Source organism: Chiloscyllium plagiosum, chromosome 4 (genome assembly GCF_004010195.1).
Source record: "Chiloscyllium plagiosum isolate BGI_BamShark_2017 chromosome 4, ASM401019v2, whole genome shotgun sequence".
NCBI classification, from domain to species: domain Eukaryota; kingdom Metazoa; phylum Chordata; class Chondrichthyes; order Orectolobiformes; family Hemiscylliidae; genus Chiloscyllium; species Chiloscyllium plagiosum.
Window position 1 is genome coordinate 92,939,940 of NC_057713.1, and position 22,611 is coordinate 92,962,550.

At 38.5% G+C, this 22,611-nt stretch overlaps 1 protein-coding gene across 1 annotated transcript in view; it reads right to left on the bottom strand.

Moving 5' to 3' along the window:
* The window catches only part of atp9b (ATPase phospholipid transporting 9B), a 346,071-nt gene that overhangs the window by 191,567 nt on the left and 131,893 nt on the right, over nt 1-22,611 (bottom strand). Inside the window, exon 8 of the mRNA XM_043688616.1 lies at nt 14,837-14,931. Within this exon, the coding sequence (XP_043544551.1) occupies nt 14,837-14,931 (95 nt within the window). The remainder of the gene's footprint in view (nt 1-14,836; nt 14,932-22,611) is intronic.

Genomic DNA, 22,611 nt, shown 5'->3' on the forward strand with positions numbered 1-22,611 from the left:
AATCACCCTCACATTCACCTCCTTCCACCTATCGCATTCCCAACGCCCCTCCCCCAAGTCCCTCCTCCCTACCTTTTATCTTCGCCTGCTTGGCACACCCTCCTCATTCCTGAAGAAGGACTTATGCCCGAAACGTCGATTCTCCTGCTCCTTTGATGCTGCCTGACCTGCTGCGCTTTTCCAGCAATACATTTTTCAGCTCTGATCTCCAGCAACTGCAGTCCTCACTTTCTCCTACAAATCTTTACACAAACCTTGAACATGAAGACAATATCAGTCCGATCTATGTGGCCCCATGATCATTGCTATACTGATACTCTCTGTTCCACTTGACAAAGGACCGAAGGGAACCTTATCTTTTAAATTTTAATATTTAGCTGAGTAGGCTTGTTTCACCCTTTTCCATTTCAACTGAACAATCAATAAAAACAATAGTATCCAATTATAAAATTGTTAATATTTCAGAACAAGATTGTCTGTCAATATAGAAAATATCTCTGCAATTTGGAAACAAGTGGTGCTCAAAGCCCATATGAAAATTCAAATACAATTGTTAGACATTATTTCAATTAAGATTTCAGGTGCCTGTGGAGCCAAGAGTTGCTTAGATCATCAGTACAACACAATGTTGTAAATTGTTGTTTACCGTAATTTATATACTAAGATAGGGAAGATGAAGCAGAGTAATCCTTGGAGGCCAAAAAAGCACAACATTAATATGAACAAAAACTAGCCAAGTATTACAGTTAATCTACAACTATCAATAACCATTTTAGTTCAATTCATCCTTATACCATAACATGAATATGAAATAAAGTTTCTGTAAATCATGTCGAAGTACTATTTCTCATAACTGTTTAAAGGAATATGATGTTTTAAGTTGTCTTCATAATGAGCTTTATGACAAATAATATTATTCCATTCAATAGCAATAATTTGAACACCATTGTTTATTACTTTATGGACTACTTACATTATAAAAGATATCATCCCTAATCATTAGAAGTTAGTGATAAAAAAATTAAATAAACTCATCTGAGCTCAAAAAGAAAATGTTCCAGATTGGGCAAGTGCCCAAAAAATGTCTTGCCTGAGAAATGACTGAGAAATCACAAGAAACTTGACTGAGATGTTATAGCACCCATGCAGCAGTGATCTTAAATGACTTGCAGAAATTTTAATTATCTGATCACATTAAGTGGTTTGGGAAGACAACAAAATCCATTTTTATTGCTATTATCTCTTCAAGAAAAGATCTAAAAGCTTATAAGTTTATTTATTCTAAGTGTCACAATGGATAACGTTGCAATATTTGGCAGATGACAAAAAATTCTCAACGATATCAGGTGTAAAAAATATCAAAGATGATTGCCAGGTACAAGCATAGAATCTTTTTGTATCTATTACTGAATTTCCATACCATATATAATTACCGGTCATCTGTACTTGTATTTGCATGCAACCTCTCCTTCATGAGGTACAAATTTAAGCTTTAGCAACTTCATATGATTTGCTATTGGTACATTTGAACTCTGTCAAAAATAAAGTTGATCTTCTATTCTCAAATAGATATTAACCACAAACGCATGATTTCAAAAAAAGCAAAATATACTTTCGATGCAACTGCGTCAACATTTAAACAAACATGCTATTTTAGTTACAAGAAGGGCGGAGCGGGTGTTTGGCAAGTATGAATGTGAGCAGTGACAGGGAGAAGGGGCTCCTTTCTTCATCTACCATTTTCAGCCTCTTTTAAGAGGCTCTTACTTCAGTACGGGGAAGAAGCCGATTGGTGATTTTTCGATTTTAACTGTACAAAATAAATTTGAAAGTTTTAGGATAAAAAGTCAGTTTGGTCATGTGGAATGTATGCTCTGCAGCTTGAACGAAGTCATGGATGAACGAAGTGTCCCAGTAAAATACATTTACAGGTCTTACCAGCTGCACAGATTTCATCTCTAGGTTTTGGAACTTGAGCAGCAGGTGGCTATGTGGTTCGTACATTTTGGGAGGTGGTCACCCCACAGGTTAGAAATGCTTAGGCAGCGAGATAATGGGGGATGACAAAGAGGCAGGCAGTGCAAGAGTATAGAGTCTATTGAGATTGCTAATCTGTATTCCATTTTGGATAATGATGGTTCCTCAAAAGAATGCAACCAATCAAGTCAGCTTACAGTAAAGAAAGAAAAATATTGGAAGAGAATGGATCTTGAATTTCATAAACAGGGATCCAGCTAGCCATTTCTGCAGCCTTCAATATGACTCCAGGATGGTACATTGCACCTTCTGGCACAAGGGTTAAGGATGTACCAGAAAGGTTGGGGTATAAAATTCTGGGGGAGTGAAATTAACCAGAGATCATGGTCCACAAATAATACCAAAGAAGGGCAATGAGATCCTAAACGCACATTCAAGAAAGCATGTAGGAGATTGAAAGGCAGAAGCTCTAAAATTATAGTATCGGGATTATTACCAAGCCCACTTGCTAGTGAGCACAGCAATGTGAGAAATGAGCAATTGAACATGCAGCTGAAAAGATGGCGTATGAGAATTCACATCAGATTTCTGAACCTTAGACTAGTTCTGTGGAAGATGGGACCCCTACAAGCCAGATGGTCTGTGCTTGAACAGGACCGGGATGAATATTCCTGCAAAGACACTCTATAATGTAGTAGGGGAGGGTTTAAACTAAGTTGGTGGGGGGGGATGAGAACCCATGGGCAAATTCAAAGCAGGGAATAAGAGGCAGAAGCATAGAAAGTGATTCTGAAAGACAGACTGTATACAAATACTTGAAGGAAACTCACTGGCAAATCAATGGTTAGCATTCAAATACAAGATTCTACATGGACAGTACACATATCCCAACAACAAAAAGACTTTTGTTCAAATCTAGAGGTACATGAGGCAAGATAAAGAGAAAAATAGAGCATATAATAATTTCAAATAAAAAGTAACACTTAACAAATATTAATTTTAAAAATGGCCAGTTAAATCAAGGAAAATCCAAAGATATTTTCTGTACATTAAGGATAAGAGGATTACAAAGGAAAGGGCTGGGTCAATCAAGGATGTACATGGTGACTTCTTTGGATGTGAAGATGTGGCCAAGGTTCACAAATGACTCTTTTATCCATCTTTACAAAGGAAGGGGAAGATGCAAGAGTGCAAAATATTAGATAAAAATCAACATACTAAGAAGGGATGTGTACTGGAGCAACTGACCTCTTTAACATGTGGATAGACCATCAGACCTTGGTGGGTATAAACCAGGCTGTTAATAAAGAGCCAGAAGGGAACTAACACATACTCGCATGATCATATTCCAATACAGGTATATCCTAGGTACAGTCAAGATACCAGAGGATTGGGAGATCTATGACATTGTCTCATTATTAAATAACAGACAGAGCAAATAATTATAGGCTGGTCAGTTTGACACTGGTGGGAAAAGTACAAGCATCATTAATGAGAAAGTGTATCAACTATTCCTTGGAAACGCAAGGATTAACATCAGAGATAGTCAGCATGGTTTTATTAAGAGGCTATGTCTTGCTATTATAATTGAATTTTTTGATGAAGAAACCTGGACTGATGAAGGTAGTGCAGTGGATGTTGTGTGCATGATTTGTGCGAGGCATTGACAAGTTGTTTTTAGTTATTCGTTCATGGAATGTGGGTGTCACTGGTAAAGTCAGCATTTATTGACCATCATTAATTTCCCTAAAAACTGAGTGGCTTTTCAGAGGGCAGTTGAGAGTAAACCATATTGCTGAGAGTTTGGATTCTCATCTTGGTCAGACCAGGTAAAGGCGCAGATTTCCCTGGCTAAAGGACATTCGCGAACTAGATGGCTTTTTAATGACAAAAAAGTCAAATATATGGTCACCATTAAATTATCTTTCAATTCTAGATTTTTAAAAATCAAATTCAAATTTCACCACCTCCCATGTTGAACCCAATGTCACATTGTATTAGACACTGGGTTCTTGATGATGGTCCACTGACATTACCACTACTACTTCCCACAAGGCAGACTGGTCAGATGGGATACAGGGAAACCTGAACCAGTTGGACTTAAAATTGGTTCAATGATAGGAAACAATGAGTAATGGTTGGTGATGGTTGTAGTTTCCAGTGGTGTTCCACTGGGCTCAGTTTTGTGTCTATTGCTATTTGTGGCAAAAATTAATGATTTTCACATTAAAGTGGGAGGCATGTTTGGGAAATTTGCAGATAACACTAACATTGGTCACGCAGTTGTTGGTGAAGAGGATGGCTATTGATTGTAGGACGATATCAAAGGTTTGGCTGAGTAGGTGGAAATTTGACAAATAGAATTCATGCAAGAGAATCACAAGATTATGCATTTGGGAAGGATAAATAAAGCAAAGAAACGCACTATAAGTAAGAGGGCAATGAGTGGGGAGATAAAGAAGGAAACCTTAAAGCGCAAGTCTACAGCATCCTCATGTTGACAAGGCAGGTAGCTAAGGTAGTAAAGGCGGCATATGGGACTCTATCCATCATTAGATGAGGTACTGAACACAAAGCAGGAATATAACGTGAGAATTATGTAAGAAAAACTGATTAGACCACAGCTGGAGTTGTCTACATTGCTTTGGCCACTACTTTGCAGGAAGGTCTTAATAACTCTGGAGACAGTACAGAAGAAATTTGCAAGAGTGCTGCCAGGGATTTGAACATTTTCAGCTAGGAGATAAATTTAATAGGCTAGGATTGTTTTTCTTAGGAAATGGAGGTCTGAGGGGTGATATGATTGAAGGCTACTAAATCATAAGTAGCTTGGATAGTGTGGACAAGGTAACTTGTTCATTAATGAATAGCAGGGCACAAGCTTATGATGACTTGTAGAAAGGTTAGAGGGAAGATGAGGAAAAGTTTTCACCCCTCACCCCCAACTACACCTACACACACACAAACACACACACACAATTGACTGCTAAAACTCTCACCTCATTCAAAAGAAATCCAGATCTGCACCTGAATTGCTCTAACCTTACAGGTTACAGACCAAGTACTGTAAAGTTTGATTTCAATGGGCAGTTAGTTTTTCCAGCAGAAGTGTGCTTATTGGCTTCTTTCCATGCTGCACATTTTTCTATGTTTCAATGGTGTTATATAAATTTGCAGCACTTGGGGCACATAACTTACCTGCGATACACACATTCATGTGATTTTGACATTAGCCCAGTAGGTGGCATTACGTATACATAAATCATTTCAATGAAGAGTTATAGTAGCTGCTCCGGAAACATGGCTTTTCATTTATTTAAATATTCAAGCTCTGATTTTTGTTGAAACTACTTTTTTTTTGCTCAAACATTCAAATAATGAGAAAAGCAACACTGCATTTAAAACACTTATTCCAGAAATACAGCAAAACTGCTTAACCTTGAGGTATAAATAGTATAATTTGTTTCAATTTGAAAGATTTTACTATGAAAATGAGTAATTCCCCTCACAGTCTACAGTAGTACACAGGTTCAGCTGGGACTGATTGTTTCATTCCTTTTCTAAAATAAATCCCTATTAATGTTAAATTCTTAAAAAGTAAAATCCATTAAATAACTTTTCAGACTCTCAGGGTGTACAAAAGCACGTTTTGATATTAACTATCAGGAACCTCAAACAAAGAAATGCATAAGTAGTTGACAAAATACTTCTGAATAAAAATAATCTAACAGCATCCTGCATCAGAGTGGGGTACCATGACTCACTCCACATCAAATCTCTGTAGTATTCAACCATATTCTTTCAGTCCAAATAAAGCAGCTTTCAGACTGAAGCTACAAAAAAAATTGTCAATTCATCAGAGCTACAACACAAACTATTTATTGAGTTTTTTTGTCACACTACTTTGCGGCACATTAATAAATTGCATTGCTAACAAATAAATACTGAAAGCAGAATCCAAGCCCAGTAAAGGAAGGCTTAGAGTTTAAGGAATTCCTATAAAACATTAAGCTAAGGGTTCAAGACAACACGTAAATTCATCAAATGCAATCCAAATCCAACTAAAACTATAACTCTAAACGTAACAAATAAACACTTCTTACATGAGGCAAATTTTACTTGTTTTAAACCAATAATTCCATTTAGTAAATTGTAATTAGCACCAATTATAACATTAAATGCTGACCTTTCTTCTTAACCAGCTCCAATTTAATTGTGATACCACAAGGCAAACTTTTTAGTATTTTATGCACCATTTAGAAACTTAGCATTCAATGAAACTGCATGTTCAGATAAACACAGTGCCTTCATAATTTGCGTTTATAACTAGCATTGCTGGTACACTCCCAAAAAGCCAACATATGCAAAATGTTTAGTGTAGGAGTTACAAATTTAATTAAAGCTCAATCTTAGCTGATTGCACAGAAGACTTGCACAAGAATTGCAAAGTTTGTGCAGAAGTTTCATTAATTAGTTACATTTTATTCTTTCTTCCTGGACCTTGAATGGGGATTTTAAACAAAATATGAAGAATTATTAGTTTTTCACAATTTTAATATATATTAAATTCAAGATTTGTAAATTATATTTTTTTTTCTTGTGCTGTAAAATCTTATAAACTAGTTAAGAATGCTTGAGTACCTGAAATAAACTATCAATTTTTAAAAATGTATAACCACAGCTTTAGCAGCTCCCTTAAACGGAATCAAGAATAATACAAATCAGTTGCCTAATAAACTTGATCCCACTACAAATATTTCACTTTCCTTTCTATTCGTCTAGTTACATCACTGTCTTAACTCCATGTAAGAACGGTCAAACACCACTAACTTAAATTTGATCTAAAGCTGTTTTTTTCTAAAATACATGATGAAACAAGCAAAATTAAGGCTATTTATCAACAGCTGTACATATTAGCTGGATTCAGAAAGCATTCAGATAACTCATGAATGAACATGTTTATGCTTCACTTGCACCGAGATTCAAAAGGGAATTCACATCTTGCTTACATTCTATTGATGTATAAAACTTCATAATATTACAAAGCAGAATATTTAAATAGCTTAAAATACTTTAAGCTATTTAAGTAGCTTATTTTTAATAAGCTAAATATGAAACACTAACCATACAAATTAACATCACCAGTCACAATGGGTTAATTTTAAAATGGACAGATTTTGCTTTTCCAAATGTAAATGAAAAAAGAGCTAGAGTTTAAAGCATAATATAATGGCTAACTATTGCTACATATCTGCCCTTAAACAACGCTCACTTTTTAGTTTTTATTTAAGATTTGCTAGTGATATAATGGCAATTTCTATTTGAAAAACATTGAAACATCATATTATCACACTACAGCTTCTATGAATACTGCCCAAATCTGCTGCTATGGACATCTACCTGAAAATAATATTTTATTCACTTGAGACATGGACATCGCTGGCAGGCCAGCATTTATTGCCTGTTCTAGTTGCCATTGAGGTGGTGGTGCTGAGATGCCTTCTTGAATCACTGCAGTCCAAATGCAAATGGTTGACCCTCAATGCCCTTAGGGAGGAATTCCAGGATTTTGACCCAACGACAGTGAAGGAACAGCTATATTTTAAGGTCCGGATAGTGATTTGCCTGAAGGGGAACTTGCAAATGGTGGCGTTCCCGTTCATCTACTGCCCTTGCCCTTCTAGAGGGAAGTGGGTTTGGAAGGATAAAAGGATCTTTGGTGAATTTCTGCAGTGCATCTTGTACATAGCACACACTGCTGCTATGAAGCGTCAGTAATGGATAGTGGATGCTTGGAGATGTGGTGCCAATCAAGGGGGCTACTTTGTCCTGGATAGTGTCAATTTCTTGTGTTGCTGGAGCTGCACCTATCCGGGCAAATGGAGAGTATTCCATCACACTTCTGACTTGGAGATGGTGGACAGATTCTGGGGAATCATAAGCTGTGTTAATTGCTGTAGTACCCCTATCCTCTCACCTGCTGTCGAAGTCAGTGTTTATGTTATGAGCCCAGTTGAATTTCTGGTCATATAGACGTGCTATGCACTCTAACATTTTAATTCTTAACCACACAACATAACTCAATTTTTCAGTTGCTACTCCTGACAAGCTGACCTGGATACTCACGATGGATCTTCTGAAAGATAAAATTTATCTTTTGGTATTAAACACATTGATGATATAGTTCTAATATGAGTGAAAAATTCCGGCAATTCAGAAACCAAACAAGTAAAGCATCTTTCCTTTCCTATTAGCAGGCAAATGTCTATGTCCCACAATTCTAAGAAAACATTTCATTCATTTCAACTAAATGACAAGATAATAGGCACCTAAAGGAGCAGCACAAAGTGCAAAAGTTTTTTTTAATAAATACAAAAATCTTTCCAATATATTCAATGAACATTTTTCATATAGTGCATTAAAACATACTTTTATAAAGACTGTTGAATGATAAATTAATTCAGTATTACAGATCAAATGCCAAGTTATAAAGTTGCTATCCAAATTCTGTGGTACATCATTCACATAATAGATTTCAGGAAAAGATATCCTATCCTGAAAACAGCCAAACAAATTGCACGTTTTACTAATCAATTGGTCCATTACTTTTGCTGTAATAATTCAGTGTGAAAGTCCCAGTGGTGCACATTAATACAGACATTAAGCAAACATACAAATGTTTGTACTATTATGAATGTTGTTAGGATGACAGGAAGTGAAGAACAGTAAAACACTGAATAATTCTGGCTTCCATTAAATGCCAATGATGCCAGATATTTTTATTGGGCACTACAACATTCAAATTGTAGCAAGCAAACATGTAAAAACATGTATACAAGTAATGTCAAAGTGACATGCCCGACATAAAAAATTTGTAAAAATGCCGCATCACCTACATAAAACCAGACAGCAATCTTTTTTAATCAGAAATTTATTCAGTAGAAATAGTGAGAAGTGGAAACTGTACAAATCTGTACCTATGATTAACTCAAAGAAGTAAAGCAATAGCAACTATAATTATATCAAGCTGTGTGTTAAATGTTAGAACTCTCATAAAAGATCAACCCATTTATCTTGAGTAGAGCTCTATGATGATTTTGCAGATATTTCAAACTGGGAATAATCTTAGCTCCTGATCAGAGTTGTGCTAGGCAAGTACTGGCAGAAAATGTATAACTACCAGCACGGAGAGGGGACATGAATGCGATTAAGTGACGTGGTTCTTAGCATCTTCTGCCAACTGTCTTACTGTTGCACTGGTATATAAGACCAGCTAAGTAAAAAAAAGATGCATTTTTCCCCAGAGGAGGGGAGGAAGATAAAGAAAGCAATGGCTCCAAAACCGCTCGAGGTTTTTTTTTAAAACGAAGCTACATGTCAAATGAGAAACTAATATCTCAAGTGAAGTGGCACTAACATATAGACTTTAGAAACAAAAAAGCAGCTGGTGTACCGATTTTAGAATTTCAATGACAAATGTGAAGTTTTGTGTTGCTCAATATAATTTACTTAATTAAAAATGCCATTTCCTGCAAATCAACTAATATGTTGTAATTCCAAAAGTAGTGGCTTTCAGGTAGAATTTCTGAAATGACAGGCTTTAATGCACTGGATGTTGCACCCAGCAAAGGAACAATGCTGCTCATACATTAGCTTACAGCTGCCCGTAAGAGTTTTCATTGGCTTTAAACCAGACTTGCTGTCATCTGATTCAGCATAGCACCCTTGACAGGTGTATCTCTGATATAAACAGGCCAAGCAATGAAGCTCTTTAATCAGACTGAAGGTTCCTCAAGGAGTCATGTAATTTCTAAACCAGGAAGTATGAATTACATTTGACTCATTTTCAGAAGGTAAAATAAAAATATGGGTGAGGAAGATGAGATTATTAATATGATTTTGTCATGTTTTCTCTACAGTTAACACATTTTTCTCTTAGCATCAATGCTGAATGAGGTGGCAGGATAAGTTCTATATTTTAACAGCAGAAATTCAAGGAAAAAGAATGAAATTGAAATTATTTTTAAATGCAGAATACGGAGTGATGACACAGGTTCAAAGTGCAAACTAGCCTATTTTCTGCTGCTAATTCATAATCATAGATCTATGATCAGTTTGAAACATTTCAACAATGATTTTGATCACAACACACTCTTCAGTAAAGCTTTGTGACAAACTTTTTCTTTAAAGTGCATGGATGATGAAGTGCTCACAATCTTAACTTTTTTTTATTCATTCATGGGAAGACAGCCTCACTGGTTGGGCGAATATTTACCACCCTTCCCTAATTGCCTTAGAGAGGCTGCTGAACTGCATTCTTAAATCATTGCAGTCCATTTGGTGAAAATAGACCCAAAATGTCAATAGGGAGGGAGCCCCAGGATTTTGACCTGTTCACGTTGAAGGAAATGCAATGTACTTCCAAGTCAGTATAACGAGTGGCTTGGAGAGAAACTTGCAGGTAGTTGTGTGCCCATGCATCTGCTGTCCTTGTCCTTCTCAGTGGAAGTGGTCGTGAATTTGGAAGGTGCTGTCTCAGGAGCCTTGGTGAATTCCTGCACACTGCTGGAACTGAGCCAGAGTGTCATACAGCCTGGAAACAGACTCTTTGGTCCAACTCGTCCACGCTGACCATAATCCCAAACTAAACTAGCCCCACATCCCTCCAAACATTTCTTATTGATGTACTTATTCAAATTTCTTTAAAATATTCAAACTATACTCACAACCACCACTTCCTCTGGAATTTCATTCCATGTACAATCCATATTGTTTTTAAATTGCCCCTCATGTCGTTTTAAAACTTGTCTCATCCCACCTTAAAAGTATGCTGCCTAGTCTCATAATCCCCCACACTAGGGCAATTCATCTTGTCTATACCCTTCATGATTTTATAAACCTCCCACCCATCAATGTCTTATGCTCAGTGAAAAGAGTTCCAACCTCTCCTTATAACTCAAACCTTCCACCCCAGGTAACAGCCTGGGGAATCTCTTCAGCACCGTCTCCAGCTTAATAACATCCTTCCTATAACACGGTGACCATACCTGGACACAAGTTTTTCCAGTACAGTTACAACACTGGATCTATCCAATGTGGACAACTGCGCAGGTGTGTCATACACACACAAAGCAGGACAAATCCAACCTGACCAATTACCGCCTTACCATTTTACTCTTGAACATCAGTAAAGTGATTGAAGATGTCATCAACCATATTTCCAAGCAGTACTCACTCAAGAATAACCTGCTCAGTGATGCCCAGTTTAAGTTTCATCAGGGCTATTCAGCTCCTGACTTTATTACAGATTACAACCATAGTTCAAATATGGAAAAAAATAGCTGAATTCCAGAGGTGAAGTGAGAATAACAGGCCTTGACCATCAAGGCCGCATTTGATTAAGAGGCAGCATCAAAAAGCCATATCAAAACTGGAATCAATGGGTATGGGGACAAACTCTCTGCTGGTTTGAATCATTTCTGGTATGGAAGATAAATGTGGTTATTGGAGGTCAGTCACCTCAGCACCAGGACATCTCTGCAGAAATTGCTCAGGGTGGTGTCCTCGGCTCAACTGTCTTCATTTCTTCAATGATCTTCCCTCCATCTAAAGGTCAGACCTGGAATGTTCACCCAATGATTGCAGAGTGTTCAGCACCATTCGTGACTCCTCAGATACTGAAACAATCCATGTTCAAATGCAACAAGATCTGGACAATATCCAGGCTTGTGCTGACAAGTGACAAATAATATTCATACCACACAATTGCCAGGCAATGACCATCTCGAATAAGAGACAATCTAACAATGACCTAACAATAAGAGACAAGCTCCAAAACCACTGCAGAAAATCACTACAAAGATCCTTAGAGTGCATCTTCCGAACCCATGACCACTTCCAATGAGAATAACAATGGCAGCAGATACTGATGGAACACCATCACCTGCATGGTCCCCTCCAACCACTCAACATCTTGATTTAGAAATATACCACTATTCCATCACTGTCACCATGTCAAAATCCTGGAATTCCTTCCCCAGGTCAACCTACACCATACAGACTGCAGAGAATCAAGGAGGAAACTCACCACCTAGGGACAAGAAATAAAAAATGCTGGCCAGTCAGCAATACCCACATTCCACAAGTGAATTTTAAAAAAAGAACCCAGTCCCAACAAGGAACATGTCTGTCTCAAAGCATCTGCTTGAAACAAATTACCAAGAGTACTCATGCATATTTTAGCACTTCCTCTGCATTAAGTAGTCCTCTTCAACTCAGATATAACCTTCTGACTATACTGCACAGTTTAAAGTAAATTTTCAAGTTAACTGCAAATTATAAAAAGTTAACTTTGCCCAGTTTTGTGCATATTAAGAATTAGCATACAGTTTTAAAACAACATTTCTAATCAAACAATACTTTCAATGGAAAAGCACCATCACATTACAGCAAAATCCCATTCAAGCCTAGTTTGTCATAGCAAGGTCAGTCAGAGCAAAAAGAAAAGCAAATTGAAGCCTGAGAAGACATGAAGAGCAGTTCATTTTGAAATCTGATAAAATAGTGCATGTCTACAATTTGGTTCTATCAAAAAGGGAATAGATTTAATTTTTAAAATGAAATATCATATTTGGAAAATGTCCACATAAACAGTATGCAACAAGATGACAAATTCTTAATGTGCAATTAAGATGGGTTAGTCCATCATAATAATCAAATTCAATCTGGCATATTTGATTTAGCACTGCTAAAAATGCTACGTGTTTCTGATTTATTTTTTGGTTATCCTACTCAATCTTCACAACTTCATTTTATACTTTTTTTACTGCAGAAATACTGATGAAATGCTGGAGACCAGGTAACTGGGCACATTGTGGCTATAATGGCTTATACAACTTCAAGTTACTTACAAGCAGAAACTTAACACCACATAATTTACATGCCTCAAGCATGGAATGAAATATGTAACCTGATGGTTATTTATGATTTTAATTTCTATTTAATTTTTGAATATGGTCAGAAGGTTAACCAAACTTGCATAATCATAAGTTGTTTGCATTGTGTAAACCATAATTAATTGTTTGAAATATATGCAATTACCAGACTTATTGGTTACCAAATACAGTAAGAATTTACCCTTTCAGATTTGTTTGCATCATTATGCAGTTTTGGATAACATAATGAAGGACAAATTGCTCTTTATCAGTGCAGATTGTAAAGCACATATTAACTGGAATTTCAAACAGCTGGACTATAAAATGCTTTAAATGCATGATTTTAATCAGTTAACCATATGTGTTTTGCAAAAGATAGACTCTCGATTGTGAATACCAAATTTATGTCTGCATTCAGGCTACACATCAGCTGGCTCGCTTAGTTCAAGTCATACATTTTTGATCACCAACTCCGTCCCTACTCGATCCACCAATCTCTACGTTCAAATAAAACGTTTGACCCCAACATTATCTGTTACCCTCAGGATTTTATGCTGTCTTGTAAAGGCCCATGTAGAGTTCCATCCTTCCTTTAGCCAAGAAACATTTATTCACATTAAATCAAAAAGTAAATGAAATATGTAACCTCATTCTACTAGCCATGAAATAAAGTTATAAAAGTTTCCATTAACTCAAACTACCTGTTAGACTGGAACTTGAGGTTGATTCCTAAGGAGTAGAGCGTTTGGCAGTGGTGTTCCACTGGTAATCTTGTTGCCAATATATAAACTAATTGCTTCTCAGAACTACTGTAAGCAAGGACACAATGATATTGTCTACTGTATAGCTACAGTCTACTATATTCGCTGGTCATGTGTCTCCTTTACATTAGGGAAGCGCAGACTAGGTGACTGCTTTGCAGACCACCTATGCTCTGTCTGCAAGACCCTAAGCTTCCCGTTGCTTGCCACATCAACACACCACCACATCCTCTGGCGAACATCTCTGTCTCAGGCTTACTGCAGTGCTCCTTAGTTTCCACTTGGGAACTCTGCAGTCTTCTGTACTTAATATTGAGTTCAATAATTTTAGGGCTTCAGCACCTTTCCCTATGCTTTACACCATCCCCACACATCAGGTCTTGGCATCACAAGGACTGCTAACCCAAACCACCCACTGTTAGTTGCTAATAGCCCCTTTAACAGCTATCCATTGTTCCAAGACTTTTCACCACTCACTTGGCTGTCCAACTGTTTCTCACCCTCTTTGGGCTCTACCTCCACTTATCGTTTACCCTTTCCTCTACCCTACATTCTGTATAAAAACCATTCTTTCCCTAGCTACCATTAGTTCGGATGAAGGGTCATTGGACCTGAAACATTAATCTTAATTTCTCTCCACAGATGCAGCCAGACTTGCTAAGATTTTTCAGCAATTTCTGATTGTGCGACACAATGATATTGTTTTGTCTAAATGCATAGTGGCCTGTCCTCGAGACAACAAAGTTCAACAAACTCCTCTCAGACTCTGGAATGTTCAAAACTGAAACTATCCCTTAGCAATGGATTGAAATGTCAGCTAGCCTCTGGAGAAGTCAACCATGTATACTTTAACACCAATGAGACACCACTGTTTTTCACTCCATTAATCCATTCCATCCAGAATACAAATGACATTGCAAGCACTATGCATTCCATAGCTGTTCTTCAAATCTTACAGAACTTTGTTTCAGGAAGTATAAAATTGCACAGAACATTTCCAGATGTACATAACACAGCCAGAGTGCAGTTAAGCAGGTTCGAATAGAATTGCAGATACCCTTTTTTTAAAAAAAACTAATGGCACCAAAAGGTCATATGTCAAAGGTACTACAATAAAAGTATGTTGCCCAAACAGGAAGCAAGTAATGCAAGTATTGTACTTACACCCAAAGCTGGCAACCTCTGTGTACAGCAAACAGCTACCCTGAGCTTCCAATCTGTTTCACCATCCAGTTGATCCGTACGGATAAAACATGCACCTTGAAAAACAAACATGTTAGCTTAGACGTTTTGATCATCTATTAATGACAACTTTTTTTTACTCAATTTCTCACACTTCAGTCATTAAATGAGAACAAAATGCAACTTCATTTCATCCTTATGATAACAATCCACTGTTTTAGGAGTGCCAGAGCTTTTTGATTTGTCACTTACATTTCATTTCTACCAATTTTTCCACCAAAAATGTATTCATATTACTATCCAAAGGCAGAGTGACGCTATCTATTCATTACTGATTTTATGTTGGCTGTATTATGACTTGAGGTAGAATCTTCCCAACTTCATTTTGTTTTTACTTTCTCCAAAATGCATTTGGCAAAACTCCCATGCATCCTGTATGACTGGGTACATGTTATGCCCTTTTGCATGTATGAAAGGAACTTAGACGTATTTTTTTCTTGATAGGTTAACATATATTCAAAAACACAACTTCATTATCATCCAAACTACTTTTCAGATCACTAGGGGCCCAGCATTCCTCTGAAGCAATTGTGGAGAAAATGTTTCAACATCAGAGAAAAGACTGATGAAGCCTTGCATGCTTTTAAATACAATAATGGAGAACAGAACACATTTTTGGTGGTTGGAAGGAGAATTGGGAATATATACCAGACTGAAACCATGCCATCTTTCTTTACCACTCAAAGTAGGATGGAAGAATTATGTCCAAATTCACAGCCAATGCATAATAGGACAACTCAGCTTGCAACAGGGCATTGGACCATGGAATAAAGAACTAACTTGTGAGGTAGTTGTAGTTGATTCATTCAAAGTAACAGTGTTAAAAACAAAGTTTGAAGGACAGATCAGGTCCAGGATGCACAATTTATCAAATATATATCCTATTGCCTAAGTAGTATATATGAGCAAAAATATAGATTCTACAAAAGCACAAATATAAATGGTGGATGTAGTAAATACAGCAGTCAAATGAATAGGTCTGTAAACCCACATCTATTCTCAACAGGTAGGAGGAATCTAGTCAGTAATACCCAAAAAACAGTACACATTTGTATTTAAAAATAGATACAATCACAGGAAGAGATAATTCTGTGGAAAATGACAGCATGAGCCAAGATGCTAATGAGCAAAGAGAACCAAAGCACTTCACTGATTGGGGATCAAATAGTCAAAAACACAAATTTTGAAGAAAATACAACCCTTAACGATTTGTTTTAAAAGAAGAATAGGAGTTTGCAAGTCCAGGTTTAACAGTCACATATGACACTCCAATATGGGTGGGATCAAACAGCTGTCTTCCATATATGATGCAAGGGAATACCTTTTCTCAAAACTGCAATTTTGCCATCGGCTATGCGATAGCAATCAGATGTCTTTAGTTGACCAAACCAAAACGTAGCAGAAAGACAGCTAAATTAGAGTGAAGCAATCCAAGACGTGCTGCATGATTCAGCATGAGAAACTCGAAAATGTCACAACCTTCCAAAGGTTTGTGATGAGCATCACGCCAGTAAAGGAGGTTTAAAAATATATACTGTCCGGGTTCTATAAAACATGGAACGACTGATGGAAAATAACAGAAACAAGTACCTGGCACCCCTTTAACAATGACAAAATGAGATAGCCACCACAGAAACTAAAAATACCATTAGTTTCCAATAATACAAAAAACTCTCTTCCAAAGGACAAGCCTACATTTGAACAAGCTGTCAAACTAAATGGACAAAGCCAAATGACTTAAATTCTTAAGACCGATTTTATCCAAACAGAAAACTGGACAGTGAAAGAGATTGGAAGCTTAGGATAGCCGTTTCAAAGATTCATTTTCAGAACTACCATCTCAGGAATTATGCCAGGTTACCTATCATTACTGGTGATTATTGGCAGAACACAGATTAACAAAGGAACAATAGTGATATTCACCTCAGGTTACCGAGACAAGGAATTTCTTCAGCCAGACAGTGGTTATTCTGTGGAACTCATTTCTACAGAGGGCTGTGGAGACCAAGCCATCGAGTGTATTTGAAAGAGAGACAGATCGGTCCTGATTGGCAAGGGGATCAAGGATTACAATGGAAAGACAGAAGAATAGGCCGAGAAACATATCAGCCATAATCAAATGGCGGAGCATGGTTGATAAACCAAATAGCTTAATTCTGCTCCTATTGCTCAGGATCTTAGTTAAAGAGTATCTGTGAATCAGTGGAATTGATAGCATACACTACCACTAAAATAAAGACCCACCAAATGATTCTGGCAGCAAGTGGCAAATGTGACAGGAGAACACAAACACACACAAACAAAACAAGCATTCATCCAGAAGTTAGGAGAAAGTGAGGACTGGAGATGCTGGAGATCAAAGCTGAAAATGTTTTGCTGGAAAAGCGCAGCAGGTCAGGCAGCATCCAAGGAGCAGGAGAATCAACGTTTTGGGCACGAGCCCTTCTTCAGGGTTCAGCTTCATCCCATTCTTTTATTGTGTGGAAATTAACTCTTATTAGTATGGTAAAAAGCCAACAACAATCCAGTATGCAGCCAAAACCTAAACAGGTAGACAATAAACAGTTCTGCAATTCAATTATTTTTCTGAAAGAAAATATCAGTGTTTGGAGATTGCTCAATAGAAGAACAATGCAAGAAGATATTTCTCTGCCTACAATGTTTGCCACTTTTTCTGGCCTGTATTCATGTCACTTCAGAGTGATATATTCAGCAAAAGTTATATTTTGACAGACAACATCACCTACATTAATCCTGAAGGGCGAGGGGGGGTGGGGGGGGCGTCACTGGACCCAAAAGATTTTTTTTTCTCCACAGATGCTGCCAGATCTGCTGAGTCTTCCCAGAAATTTCTGTTCTTGTTTCCAATTCCCAGCATCTGCAGTTCTTTACATTTTATATTTTCACCCTACATTATTCACTTCTCTCACTGACGTGGAAATGGTTCAACATCTTTCTCTTTCTCTTCACTATGTCTGTGTTTAAAATACATACAATGGAATTTTCCCGGCTCTTACGAGACAGAGGCAACAGCACAAAAATGTGGGAGAATGTTACATGAATGAAAGTCTGATTCTTGACATCCAGAAAACGAAGTCTAACTTTCTCTTTAAAGGATTTTAGGTTAGATAAGAGTCTCGCCAGCAAGCAAGCAATTATTTCCATGCATTTGCATCTCATTACTAGCACTTTGTAATTCTCCCACATACTGGTGATAAACTAGATGGTGTCAATTCTACATTTGAAAGTCAGAGACGTGCCTGATGGATTCAGCTCTCCACTGGATTCTCCAGACCTCCATCTTCAGCACCATTTATCAACATCTCAATGCATGCCTGATGGTTTACTGCTGCGGAATTCCAGAGCAGCAAAACATCAGGCTCACTGTATCATCGTGGCCAATGTTGGACTAACCGATAACACACGTCAGTACTCTTGCCTTGCACAACAATGTCCCTACAGGTTTACTTTGCACACAGGATTACACACCCCTCACATGCACCTGCACAGGATGCAACTAGGGCTCTTAATTTGCGTTCTTAGTTCACTCACTTTGTGCCTGCTTCAGATACACACAGCATCTCTGCCTTGTCTTTTACCACAATGCCACGAAGAACATGCAGGCTCACAGCATCTCCAGTTTGAATTGCTTCTTAGTACAGACAGAAAACCAGGTTGTTTGTCATAGTTGCCAACACTGAACAATCAAGATGACAGACATGTTACCGTATTAGCATGCTACATCAGTGTCATACCTACAAGCATGCACCAACAGACTGCAAGGAAAATATATTGCATGGCAACCATATGATAGAACATGGGAGGCCATTGGGTGCTGTGGGAAGGCAATTGTTTTTTTCCCCACAAGTAACTACCAGCCTGGCTTCAATGGGCAGACACTGAATAGTGATAGTGGGCATGTCAATGCGGCAAGCCAAAGGCCCAGTGCAGAAACCTGGGGATACGGAATGTAGATTGGAACATGGGAAGCCTGAAGCTGAATGGAATGACAGTGACAACTACACAAAAAGCTTACACGAAGTAAAGTGAGGAGAGATCTTGACTAACATGTGGAGCCTGGAGTTCATTCGCAGGAACATGACTTGGATAGTGTGCAGTCTTCGGCCAAACCTCAACTGCGCAAAAAGGAGGAAAAATAGCTATCAACATATTCACAGTGGATGGAACATATTGCTTATTTATTTGGATGTACAGATGCAAATACTACATGTTTGTACAGGCTGGAGTGTCCTAATAGGATGCTCTGGGGGGTCTTTGTGTGGCTCCTCTTCCATGGTGCCATGGTCTTTTTTGCTGGTCCACAGAAAAGAGGACAACCTCGTCCAGGTTCCTTTACCTGAAGCAGGGTACAAGCTTCCCTTTCGGGGATATATCATGGACAAAAGTATTGAGGCAGAGTATGAAGGGCAATTTCTAACTGAGCTTTTGAAGTGGTGCTCAGCTGCAGCATGCACTTCTGCCTTTTTTGCTGGTTGAAAGAAAGAAAAGGGCCATACAGCATAAATGAACTGATGCGGTGAGCAGCAGAAAACTGCACAAGGGAAACCCTCCATGTAACTCCCCAAACAGCCAAGGAAAAGAAAAAATCAGAAAATTTAGTCCTTCACTTTCATTGCGACCCGATTAACTGCAACGGTATAGCTGCACAAGTTCATCCTTAATGACGTATTAACAAAATTAGTATATCTTAGGAAACAAACGATTAATACCACTGAACTAAACAAACCAACTATTCACACTTTTCCCAGACATCACACTGCTCCATTCATGTCAACTTTATATTTAAGTGACAATCGACAAAGGAACATCATGCCCAAGATTGTCATGACGAACATGCATTGGTACTTCTTCTGCCTCAACCTGAAATACAATTCCCAAATTGTAGGAACCATCACTTAATTTTCTCTTCTGTACGATGTCAGCATCAGCAGCAGCCCCTCTCAGACACGAATGAGCCTCTTCCACTCAGAGCAAGTCTGTAGGTGGCTGTCCAGACCGATGCAACTTCCGCAGGCTCTGCTACACTTGAGGCGGAGGGTCGTCAATGTAAGGCAGGATGGAGTGTTCGTGTGGCAGCACATTCTTTTTGTTGTCTTTACTTGGCTTCTGATTTTTCCCAATAGAAAGTCAATGTGCTCGAAGCATTTTTGGATGGTCCTCCTCCACTTTGGACAGACTTGGGCCAGTGATGCCCTGGTGTCTGTGGAAATGCTGTACTTTGCCAGTGAGGCCTTTGATATCACTCAGGCACTTCCTCAGTCCACCTGGGCTCACCTGTCATTTCAAGCTTGGAGTAGAGCACCCGCTTGGTGAGTCTTGTGTTGGCCATGCAGGTGACTTGCCCAGCCCATTGAGTCACACACACTGGTAAGGTACTCGTAAGAAAATGTTTAAATGTCCAGAAATTTTCAACATCCAGTATGTGCTGGAATGAACAATCTCTCAGCCCAGCCACATGTAGACTATGTATGTATGAGACGCGCAGTTCATTATTTGTCCAAATATATTCCATTCAAACAAGAACAATTTGTTTCTTTGGCACAGTGATGCACAAAAATGTTGACACAAAGTCCTTCTGACCTGGTTGATGCATATGTCATATTGGCCGCAATTACAAAAGGATAATTCTCAAAATCTCAAAGTAAAACTACAGCTCAGTATAAAAACAAATACTGGAATTGCACAGCAGATTCATTGGCATCTGTTGAGCAGAAATTACAGCACATGATGTACCCTTGAATAGATACAGTTCAGTATCAAAAAGGTCACAAGCTGTCGTCTTTTCTCAGATGTCAATCTACTTTTTTTGTAGATCAGGTTTTCTTCTTTTTCATTTTTTCTTCTATTCAGTCTGACTGATTGTGAGCACCGGGTGGTAGAGTAATGACAATGCTTCATGGACATAATAAGAAAGCTGTGTGGTAAGCAAATAAAAAAATGCACTTCTCATTGAGAGAAGGGTGACTGTTATGGATTCAACTGATTTTCAATATTTCCGTTCCTTTTCTCATTGATCATGACCACAAATCTCAAAATATATTCAGAGATCAGTGGAGTAGAATAAACAGGCTAAACTGGTTGCTTCTCACATTGAAGAAAAAAATGGCAGGAATCTACAGGAAGCAGAACTCTGAAAGTGTTTCAATGTATAAAAATAGGAGAAAAACAAATGTGTTTTAAAAACACTGCACAGATCTGTGAGCGAACTTAGTGCTCACAGAATAAAAGGGATGGTAATGACATGGATATAATATTGCCTGAGCAATAGGAAACTAAATAAGAAATGGATGGTTTCCCAGGTTGGAGGAAGGCTTGCAGTCAAATTCTCATGGACAGTATTCGGACTCTTGCTTTTCCTGATGTAGTTAATGATCGACATCTTGGAGTACGGGGAACAATTTCAATGCAGATGATTCAAATTCTGGAAGTACTGTCGACTGAGGACAGCGTAGAAATTCAAAATGGCATTGATAGTTCAATGTGGAGAAGTGAGGAATGAAACATTTTAGCAAAAGGAACATTGAGCGATAAAAAAGTAAACTTCATTGCTCCAAAAGACTGACTTCCAAAAACCAAAGCCATTTTTGTGTCTTCCGGGTGGAATCATACCTGGCACAAAAGGAAGATTGTGGCTGTTGGAAATCAATCATCTCAGGTCCAGGCCATTTCTCAGGCTAGCGTCCCAGGAACAAGACTGTTCAATTGTTTCAATGACCTTCGCTCCATTTAAGGTCAGAAAGTGAGGATGTTCGCTGATGATTGTGCAATGTTCAGCATTTTCAAGACTTCTCAAATAGTGAAACAGTCCATACCCAAGCGTTCAACAACTGGTCGACTCCCACGTTTTTAACTGACAGTGGTAAATATCATTCACACCACACACATACGAAGCAATTGCTATTCCAACAGAAGAGAATCTAGCCATCACCCTTGGCATTCCCATCACTGAATCCTCCACCAGCAACAAACTGGGGTTTACCATTGGCCAGAAGTTAAACGAGACTTGCCATATAGAGACAGTGGCTAGATGTCCAGATTGGAGGTTAGGAATCCTGCAGGAAGTTGCTGACTCCCAAAGCCTGCCCACCGTCCATATGGTGTAAATCAAAATTGTGACGGAATACTCACTGCTTGCCTGGATGAACGCAGTTTTAACAACTCAATACATCTGACACCATCAAGGACAAGGCAGCCCATTTGCTTGGCACCAAAACCAGAAGGATTCAGTCCCTCCACCATCAATGCAGTGTAAAAGATACATTGCAGAAATCCACTAATGCTCCTCAGAGATCAACTCTGAAAACCACTACCACTAGCATCTAAATGGACAAGAACAGCAAATAAATTAGAACACCACAACCAGCAAGTTCCCCTTCAAGCCTCTCACCATCCTAACTTGGAAACATGTCATTCATTCAGAAGCACTGGGTCAAAATCCTGAAGCTCCGTCCTTAATTGCTTTGTGGCTCCGCCTGCACTTGTAGCTCACCACCACCACCACCATGGGAATGGAGGGGGGGGGGGGGAGCGCGGCGAAAGAGGGGTGGCGAAAGGCAGAGCATTGTCAAGGGGGAGAGGTTGGTGCGGAGTGGAGGAGTGAGGGGTGTGGAGGAATAATGGGGCAGTGGGAGGGAGGGACGGGGAGAGAGAGAGGGGGTTGGGCGCAGGGGGGTAGG